The sequence below is a fragment of the Octopus bimaculoides genome, chromosome 28, assembly GCF_001194135.2.
Source record: "Octopus bimaculoides isolate UCB-OBI-ISO-001 chromosome 28, ASM119413v2, whole genome shotgun sequence".
Classification (NCBI taxonomy): domain Eukaryota; kingdom Metazoa; phylum Mollusca; class Cephalopoda; order Octopoda; family Octopodidae; genus Octopus; species Octopus bimaculoides.
In genome coordinates this window covers 9,041,409-9,052,659 of record NC_069008.1, presented here as the reverse complement: position 1 = coordinate 9,052,659, position 11,251 = coordinate 9,041,409, and the positions used below count along the sequence as shown (strand labels likewise).

Here is an 11,251-nt window from a genome sequence, read left to right as displayed (position 1 = left end):
GTGTGCGTGCGTGCGTGCGCGTGCGTGCGTGTGTGTTTATGCTCGGTTATAATAAAAACAATTTTAAATTAACCTGATGGGTTGCTCTATACTTTTGTAGAGTACAAATTTATTATTCTAATATAAGAATGTTGTTGACAGTGACTTCGCAAGCAATCGTCAGACTAGCAGGCTGAAACTTTGAAATCATTGTCAACAACATGCTTGTTTAAGAATAATAAATAAATATATATACATATATAAACATACTTATATGTATATGTATGCATGTACGTACACACATAAGAAATAAAAGTATATACAATGTGAGTGTGTATATATGTGTGTGTGGAGGTATGTATCGTATTGTTGGCACTTCGGTTACGGCGACGAGTGTTCCAATTGATCCGATCAACGGAACAGCCTGCTCGTGAAATTAACGTGCAAGTGGCTGAGCACTCCACAGACACGTGTACTCTTAATGTAGTTCTCGGTGAGATTCAGCGTGACAAGGTTGGCCCTCTGAAATACAGGTACAACAGAAACAGGAAGAAAGAGTGAGAGAAAGTTGTGGTGAAAGAGTACAGCAGGGTTCCTCACCACCCTCCTACCGGAGCCTCGTGGAACTATAGGTGTTTTCGCTCAATAAACACTCACAACGCCCGGTCTCGGAATCGAAACCGCTATCCTAAGACCGCGAGTCCGCTGCTCTAACCACTGGGTCATTGCGCCTCCACAGGCGGTATGTATCATATACACACATTCATACACGGTGCAGTTTCCCACTTGCCCATCAACAACAAAGACTATTGTTTACTGTCCCACATAAATAATTTATCGTCAACAACAGATTGCTTGCACAGTACACAGAATAAAATACAAAAAGCCAGAAAAGTGAACAGTAAAATAGTCTTGAAGAGGACGCATCTTCGTAGTCCCTAAACATATTAGAAAGAGCAGCCAAATATCGCTCAACCTCAAAATCATAAACTTAGAATACGCACATCTAAAATACATTTTACCTCAAAACGGTGGTTCTCGACCATCTTTTTTCCTATGAACCCCTTTGATTCCTATTCCACTCAAATGGACCCTCGTAGCCATTTGATGTTTAAAAATATCCAGTGATATTTTCATAATTAAATATTACTAGGAACTGTATAAGAAAACAGCGAATTCTGGTATAAGCATCCCATATAACTTTATTTTTTCTTTTTTTTTTTTGGCATTGTCAGAAACTTTTTGTATATATGATTTAAGGGCGATTTGGTTGTTATTTTTAGCACATCTCACGACCACCTGATACCTCACTCGTTTTTCAATATTTTTCTTCCCATAAACACATTAAATAGAATGATGACGCACCCAAGGGTGCTGCCTCGCTGGATTTAAGCAAAAAAATCGGACTGTCCATATTTTAAACTCGGCTTTAAAAAAAAGAAAAGAAAACTAGAAAAAGCGTGGAACCTTTAAGATTTATGATGGGGAGTGGGATCATAAACGAATGATTTCCCTTAAGTAGAAGACAAATTCGCAAAACTTTTCTGAAAATTCCAAAAAAATAAAGTTATGGGGGGTTATATGGGGTGCTTAAAACCAGATATCTGCCTTAAAAACACTTGTTGGAATATTGTGTATATTGTAGAAGTAAAATCAATTTATTGCACACAATTTTTAATAACTAAATCTTATGTGGACCCGCAAGGGCCATACAGACCCCGATTGAGAAGCAATACCTTCAACCCAAGATAAGATGACCGCCTATGATCAAAGTTCTACTCCTCTATAAGCACTGAACAACAACGCCAGCGAGGATGGTCATGGGTGTTCCAGTTATGACCATCCCACTTTTTATTATATCCAGGCCTACATGATCTAATACGTCGTTCCCGTCTTTTAAGCCTGTATGATGAATTTTGAGGGATATTTCGCTGCTGTTTTGAGCGTGTCACGTAGAGAAGCGCCTTGTTCTTGAGGCAGGCAGAAAACAAATTCATATACAGAACATTTAAGTAGTTAACAAAAAACCATCGCCTTCTTGAGCAATAGTACGGAGATGCGAGGGGGGGGGACAAGTAACTCGCATAGAAACATGCACTAACACACACACACCGTTCCATCGTATACAAGTTGTATTATTTTATACTTGATTTAAACTGGTTAAAAAAAACTGTAGTGCGACTTATACACGGGTCAAAACTAAAAATTATGAAGAAAAAAAATTTTGTACCAAGATTTAAACACTAAATTAGAGGTACAACATACAGGGTATCCACAAAGTCTGGGTACATGGAATAAATAAAATCATAACATAAACAATTAAATATAAGAAATAATAATTTCTTAAAGTATATGTTAATCCTCATGTGGTTACATGGAATAAATAAAATCATAACACAAGCAATTAAATATAAGAAATAATAATTTCTTAAAGTATGTATTAATTCCCATGTACCCAGACTTTGTGGACACCCTGTACAACACACATAGTAGATGGTCGCACAACCTGTACAAATATCAAATCATACATGCTATCATTTCAAAGAGTTGGATTCAATGCAAAATAGTTTCAAATAAGCAAGTAATAATAATAATAGTTTCAAATTTTGGCACAAGGCCAATTTCCGTGTGTGTGGGGTGGCTAGGTCGATTAAACCGACCCCAGTGCTCATCCGAAGGCAAAAGAGAACCCTGCGGAGATTCACTTTGCTTTTCATCCCTTCGAGATCACGCCTTGAATGCTTTTGATCGTTTAGTGCTGGTCAATAGCTAAACCACACATCATATACATACGTACAAAATAGTACACCATCCGAACACAGGACACCACCACCACACATTAAAACCATACATACGCAACTACAAAACTTCTTATTGCACAATAGGATGCAAGAACCGCGTGGGGGTGACCACAATGTGGTCGCGCGATGTGACAGAAATAAGAACCAACACTCCCTCAGATCATAGTCTTATGTGAATAACGTATATGAGCCGAGGGAGACTTGATAGAAAATAATAGCTAAATTTCTCTGCTCACACACACACACACACATGTATATACATATATATGTATATATGTGTGTGTGTGTGTCTAAGTCAAGGTAGGAGACCTAGAAATTCCTTTTTTTTTTTTTTTTCAGTCGTTGAACCAGAGCCATGCTAGGGCACTTAAAGGGTTAAAGTTGAGCAAATCGACTTCAATACTTATTCTGTTGGCCTTTTTCCGAACCGGAGATGTACTCAAACCAACACAGAGGGGAAACAAACAATACACACACATATATATATATATATATATATGTGATGGGCTTCTTTCAGTTTACATTTACCAAATCCACCCACAAAGTTGTTTTGTTTTGTTTCGTGTTTTTGTAACGGCACTTACAAGATACTTGCTCAAGAGGCTGCGCAGTGAGACTGAACCCAAGACCACATGGTTCGGAAGCAAGTTTCTTAACCACACAGCCACGCCAGCGCCTCTCAGCAAACCCTACTGTCTTACAAACATGTATAAGCCAACGACGGAGACTCACTTCTACATTGATAACTAAATATGTTAGCAATGGCAGTCAAATTTCGCACAGCACACCATAATATGATTAAAATAATGCACAACACATTCTATAATATCGTCTTTAGATACACTAAATACAAAATCTTAAAAAACCCAGATGATCGAAAGTGAAGAGACTTTGAATATAAGACTCGGTCGATCGATGATTCGTTTGCTGGATGACCTGTCGCTAAACAATAACATTGCAGCATAACAAAATTTCAACGGGAGTATATGTGTATGTGTGTATATATATATATATATATATATATATATATATATATACACACATACATGAATGCACATAACAATTAATGATTATAAATATAAATTTTAAACAACTGAACCAATAAAATGACTAGAGGCACGTTTAGAGCCTAATATTCTACAATTACAACCACCAAACACACACATATACACACGCGCGCGATGCATACCGACTATGCGCAGACATCTACAATGCATAAACTTAGAATACGTACTAATATATACACACATACACGTACATCTATATTAAATAGGTAATCTACACCACCTGAAGGGCATTTGTAAAATATTTCATTAAAAGAAAATTACACATTTTTCAGAAAGTTAAGAGGAAACAAAATTGGGGGAGAAGCACAGTTGTGTAGTTATATAGGTAACATTTTGTTGACATCTTCATTCATGCAATGATCCTGTCCTTTTAGACAGTAAGGTGTGCAATTTATAGGGAGACATGACAATTATTTCTTGCAGAGTGGAAGTGACCATGTATAGCTTCTCTTGTTAACATGGCATACAACGCATACGAAACACACATGAACACCCAGTCACACTGCAACAGATTTCACACACAAATAAACAATCGATATTATGTTTATACACACTTGTTAAGTACATAAAACACAGATATCAGATCACGAAATAAAGAAATAATTCTCTCCACATAAAACACTGTTATATTATATTAGAAAAAATATGTATACCCACACAAATTGTCCACAAAACCTAACATACAGACACCCGCTATAAATACTGTTGTAGTGTGTATGCGTGTATATATATATATATATATATATATATATATATATATATATATATAACAGCATTAATATACGCATGTGTATACACATACACACTATTGCAGTATATATACTGCAAAACATACACACTGTTGCAGTACTTATAGATACACACCCACACTGTTGCAGTGTCTGTGTGTTTGTATTGTCGCGCTAGATACATGCATAAACGTAAATAAATATGTATACATCCATACAACACATAAACACCCACTTAGGCTCCAACGTGAGAATAAATTTAAGAAAGGCGTGTTGAATAGTTACCAGAGATGACGAGAGCTTCGTCCGGTCCGGCTGTATGAATATTTCCCATTTTTCTTCAGTAGATAAAATTTAAATCACACACAGAGATATAATATATATATATATATATATAGTGTGTGTGTGTATATATAGATATCTAGATCTACCCACACAAAATATAGAGGCGACGGACGGATATAATAATATTATTGTTCTTAACGATCGTAACGATGAAGCTTTACTTTCCTTATTCTTTTGAATTTTTCCTTCCTTTTCTTTCTTCCGTTGGACGTATAACTGGGGCTGAAGGTTTCGACTTACCGCTAAACGACTATATACGTGTGTATAAAGTCAATTAACGTAAAATTAATGTATGTAGAGAAAGCAGAGAGCGGGGATGGTAATTGGTCGCCTTGCTGCCCTCCTTGTCTTCTTATGTTGGTAATGTTACCTTTCGATCTGATTTAAATCACGCACTGGTCGAGCGTGTATATATATTTACGTATGTATGTGTCTAATATATATATATATATCTGTGTATGTATGTATGTGTAGGTGTGTGTGTGAGCGTGAGGGAATATGAATAAGGAATGCCAACTTCTGTCAGTCACGGTTTCGCTCTTCGCTTTGGCCTACTTTCGATAACGTTACTACTCAGTAAATGAGGCTAAACACTGTTGCATCATGGGAGTTCACGTACGAATGTGAACATGGCTTTATGACTTAATAAAAAAAATACGTATAAAGCTATTTATGTATGTTATTCAGCAACGGACCAAATATCCGGCAAAATTGGTACTGGTAGTGTCCCGGGTTTCTGGGTTTTCCGGTTTTCTGGAGACAGTCGAAAGATATAGTTTAAATATAAAATAAACCATGAAAAGTAAAGAACTAAATTGTATTTAATAGGTTCAAATTAATACATTTCTAAAGTAGGGATATCTATTTACCAACATACGGCGGTGAGCATGCGGAACAAAATGCTTGAAGGGTTCAAATTCCACTGCGATCGACTTTGCCTTTCATCCTTTCGGGTGGGGAAACAAGTACCAATCAAGCACTAGGATCGATGAAATCGATTAGACCCGCCTCCCAAAATTTACAGGCTTTGTGCCTATTGTTTAAAGAATACTAATCCACATAAAATTCTTGAAATATATCATGCTATTATACCGTGGTTACACTATAATGCTACAAGTGACAAATAAAAGTAAAGAACACGATTTTATTTAATTGATATATGTACAAATTAATATACTTCCTTCTAAAGCAGAATATATTTAATCCCTCAGAAAAATTAAAAATAAAACTATTTTTAACACCATTGGCAAATTAACTAACTTCAAAAACAGTTTGTTTTTTTTCAATACAAGTACAGTATAGTGTACACTATTCCCAGATTTTGAGAATTCCGGATTTCTAGAAGGCAGACAATTGGTCCGGAACTGTATGTATAAAGCTATTTATATACCTAATATCAAATATCACAAAAGCAGTGGGATGGTAAAAAAACCCAAAGTGGAAAAAAACCACTGACGTTAATTATTCCAACCCGCAACTAGTTACGTCACTGTAACATTCTCAGTGATCGACTTTGCTATACATTCCTAACGTTCTGAGTTCAATCCTCTTTGAAGTGAATTCCTTTAAAAATTACAATTTTTCCCCCTTTTTTTCATATCTATGTTATAAAACGGTAAGAGAAGAATAGCGTCGTTGGTTACAAATTTCCGAAGAGACGTTTATTTATTGTTTACCACATTTCTGGCAGTGAGAATAGTCCGCGGGTGTGTCTTTAAACCGTGGTAGAACAAATATTACAAAGGATTTCGTTCGAAAAGCACAGTTTTCTTTGTTTTGCTTTAATCTGTTTTTGTTTTGTCTTTGTTTTTGTTTTTTTAAGTTTTCTTTTTTGCTTTCTCGCTAATGTTTTCTATACTCCGTTATATACATTGATGCACACACACACACACACACACACACACACACACACACACACACACACACACACACACACACAGATATGTATATCTATCTATCAGTCTGTCTGTCTGTTATACTACAATGAAAATGTGGATGCAGAATCCTAGAATATTCTTAAGTACTGAACCTGGAAAAGTACAGAATAAGCAGTAACAGAATGAAAAAATGCGGGCACTGAGTACCAGAATATTCTTATGTATTGAAACTGGAAAAGTGCAGGAGAAGAAGAAAAAGCTTAAAATTTTGCTACAGAAGTGAGAATTTAAAATCTAAAATAGTAATAAATGCCCTTTTACATTTTCTATTTTTACTTAAAAGTTTAAATTAAAATATTCAAGAACTTATTTATTTTCGATTTTAGTGAAAAGAATAATCAACTGCAAGTTTACATATCAAAAAATTGATATTACAAATTTATATATTTTAAAAAATGACATAATAACAATTTATGCAAAATTGTGCATTTTTTAAAGGAAAGCTAGAGTCATTTCTACATTTTGAACTCAATTTGTTCATTAGCTTTCATTTTTTTAAATATTTTTCTAACAGTAAATAGAAAATACTTTGCTATCTAATAATGCAAACTTAAAAATTATTAATTCATTTGTTTCTTTTAAAAAAATTTTTGTACCATTTTTAATCTTTTGAATTGCATATATTCTACATCAGTTTAATTTTATAACTTAACAGCTGTGATTTTAAATGTTTGGATGATGAGTTCTGATAGGAAAATAAAATTAAAACAACAATAATATACTATTAAAATAAGACAGAAACATTTCAACTTAATACAAAGAAATTTTCAAATCAAAAGTATTAACTTAAATTTTTAAAAACTACAAGAAAAAGCAAAAAAAATATAAAAACAAAACACTGCACACACTATTTCATAAACAATTTTAGAAATTTATTTAGCAATTTCTAACTTGAGTAGAAAATACTTGAAGATTTTTCTCTTCTTGTCCTGTACTTTGCCAGTTTCAATACATAAGAATATTCTTGCACTGTGTGCCTGCATTTTTTTTTTTCTTTTTTTTTTCTGTTACAGCTTATTCTGTACTTCTCCAGGTTCAAAACTTAAGAATATTCTAGGGATCTGCACCCATATTTTTCATTCTAGTCAACATGTCTGGTTCTGGGGAAATATTACCTTACCTGTAAACAGGTGAGATATGGCAATAGGTATGGCTTCCAGCCATACAAAACCCACTGCTACAAATTCCATTCAAACATGAAAAAGTGGACATTACAATGCCGAAGAGTATGACGACAACAATGAAGATGAAGGTGACGAAGAGGATGAAGGAGACGATGATGAAGATAAAGATGACAATGAAGATGTGACGGTGAAGATGAAGGTGACGGTGAAGATGAAGACAACAATGAAGATGACAATGGGGATGACGATGATGAGGATAAAGACAATGATGAAGATGAAGATGATAATAATAACGAAGACGGCAATCAGGATGAGGACAACAATGAGGATGACAATGACGATGAAGATAAAGATGATGATGAGGATGAAGACAACAATGAAGATGAAGGTGACGAAGAGGATGAAATTGACGATGAAGAAGAAGATGACAATGAGGATGAAGACGATGATGAGGATGAGAATGAAGATGGTGATGAAGATGAAGACAGCAATCAGGATAAAAACAATGAGAATGAACGGGACAATGAAGATGAAGATGATGATAAGGAAGAAGATGACGATGAGGTTGAAGATGACAATGAAGATGAAGACGATGATAAGGATGAAAACAACAGTGAATATGAAGATGATGATGACGATGAGGATGAAGACCACAATGATGATGAAGATGAAAATGACGATGAGGATGAACATGATGAGAATGAAAACAAATATGAGGATGAAGATAACAATGAAGATGGAGATGATGATGAAGGTGATGAAGACCACAATGATGAAGATGAAGAGGACGATGAGGATGAAGAGGAGAATGAAGACAACTATGAGGATGAAGATGATGACAATGAAGGTGATGAACACAATGATGAAGATGAAGATGACAATGAGGATGAAGACAATGGTGAGAATAAAGACGGTGATGAGAATGAAGATGATGATGAGGATGACGACAATGAGGATGAAGATAACAATAAGGATGAGCAGGACAATGAGGATGAAGATGATGATGAGGTTGAAGATGACAATGAGGATGAAGGCAACGATGAAGATGAATATGATGATGAGGATGAAGACAATGATGAGGATGACAATGAGGATGGAGATGAAGACGATGATTAGAATAAAGATGACGATTAGGTTGAAGATGACAATGAGGATGTACACGATGATGAGGATGAAGATGAAGATGACAATGAGGTTGAAGATGATGATGAGGACGAAGACAACAATGAGGATGAAGATAATGATGAAGATGAAGACCACAATGAAGTTAGAGATGATGAGAATGAAGATGATGAGGATGAAGACGACGATAAGGAGGAAGACGATGAGGAGGAGGAAGATGATGATGAGAATGAAGACGACAATGAGGATGAAGATGACGATGAGAATGAGGATGTAGACAATGATGAGAATGAAGACAACAATTAGGATGAATGCGATGATTATGAGGATGATGGCAATGATAATGATGAAGATAACAAGGATAAAGATGAGGATGAGGATGAAGACGACAATAAAAATGAAGACAATGAGGAGGACAATAATGAAGATGAAGAGAATGATGAGGATGAAGGTGACAATGAGAGTGAAGATAATGAAGATGTTGATGACAATGAGGATGAAGATGACAATGAAAATGAAGACGATGAAATAATGAAGATGATGAGGTTGAAGACAACAATAAAGATGAAGATGGCGATAAGTTTGAGGATGAAGGCAATGAGGATGTAGACACTGATGAAGATGAAGACGATGATAAGGATGAAGACAATGATGAGGATGAAGACAATGATGAGGATGAATACAATGATAAGGATGAAGACAATGAGGATGAAGATGACGATAAGGATGAAGACAACAATGAGGCTGGAGATGATGAAGATGACAATGAGGATGAAGATGACAATGAGGATGAAGATGATGATTAGGATGAGGATAAAGGCAACAATAAGGATGAAGATGGTGATGAGGTTGATGACGATAATGAGGATGAAGGCAACCATGAGGATGTAGACCGTGATAATGATGAAGATGAGAATGAAGATGATGACGATGAGGTTGAAGATGATGATGAGGATGAAGACAGCAATGAGGATGAAGATGACAATGAAAATGAAGATGAGGATGGGGATGAAGATGAGGATGAGGATGAAGACAGCAATGAGGATGAAGATGACAATGAAAATGAAGATGAGGATGGGGATGAGGATGAAGACAACGATGAGGATGAAGACAGCAATGAGGATGAAGTTGACAATGAAGATGAAGATGAGGATGAAGACAATGATGACACCAATGATGATGAAGATGATAATGATGATGAAGATGATATATAATATCACATGATCAACCAGACTATTGGACATTGTTATACATTGCTGGTTGCAATGCACTTCACATCATTTTAGCTTTTGCTGGCTTAGTGATTATCATTATTATTCAGTAGTTGTATTTTTATAACGTGCTTTCACTTCACTACCGAGCGCAGCTCTGTGCGCCTTGGGTATGTGCTGTGGTTTGCTGTGGTGCTCTTATGTTTACTGTATTGAAAGTGTTTTGCGTAGAATGTGTGCAGTACCCAGTAGTGCAATTTTCTGTATGTTATATATATTTGTAAGTCCTGGTGTTTTTGTTATGTATTTGTCTGAATATTTTTTTATTATACCTAAGGCACCTACTATGATAGGAATTGTTTCTGTTTTTAGATTCCACATTCGAGTTATCTCTATTTCCAGGTCTTTGTATTTTGAAAGTTTTTCCATTTCTTTTAGAGAAACGTTGTCATCTGCTGGTATTGATACATCAATTAGAAAGCATTTTTTTTCTTCATGATCTTTGACAACTATATCTGGTCTATTGGCCTTAATTTCTCTATCTGTGTGTATTGGCATATCCCAGAGTATGGTTGCTTTCTCGTTTTATTATTGTTATTATTATTATTATTATTATTATTATTATTATTATTATTGTTATTATTATTATTATTATTATTATTATTATTGTTATTATTATTATTATTATTATTATTATTATTATGTTCAGGTTCCAGCCCAAGCTGCAGCCACAAAGTCCCCGTGTCACACTTCTCAGTCCATCATCACTGCCTGAAGGCCTGGATACATTCCAGGCCAGTGTTTGTGATCAACTTATCTATGCAAGTGTTGGCTAGGCAAACTGGCCAACATTACCCCTATCAGAAGGCTACTCAGTCACAGGGTTATCCATTTACAGCTGAGTGGACTGGAGCAATATGAAATTAAGTGTTTTGCC

General features: G+C 35.3%; 2 protein-coding genes across 2 annotated transcripts in view; one reads left to right on the top strand and one right to left on the bottom strand.

The window, feature by feature from the left end:
* Positions 1–5,537, bottom strand: part of LOC106872323 (flotillin-2) — a 91,165-nt gene extending 85,628 nt beyond the window's left edge. The window contains exon 1 of the mRNA XM_052977764.1: positions 4,861–5,537. Coding sequence (XP_052833724.1) covers positions 4,861–4,909 — 49 coding nt within the window. The 5' untranslated portion in view covers positions 4,910–5,537. The remainder of the gene's footprint in view (positions 1–4,860) is intronic.
* A 1,450-nt stretch (positions 5,538–6,987) lies between these two features.
* Positions 6,988–9,290, top strand: LOC128251188 (uncharacterized protein DDB_G0290685-like). The gene is made up of 3 exons (XM_052977763.1): positions 6,988–7,076; positions 7,871–7,987; positions 8,161–9,290. The coding sequence occupies exons 1-3, from the start codon at positions 6,988–6,990 to the stop codon at positions 9,095–9,097; spliced, it is 1,143 nt and encodes a 380-aa protein (XP_052833723.1). The 3' UTR covers positions 9,098–9,290.
* The last annotated feature ends 1,961 nt before the right edge of the window (positions 9,291–11,251 follow it).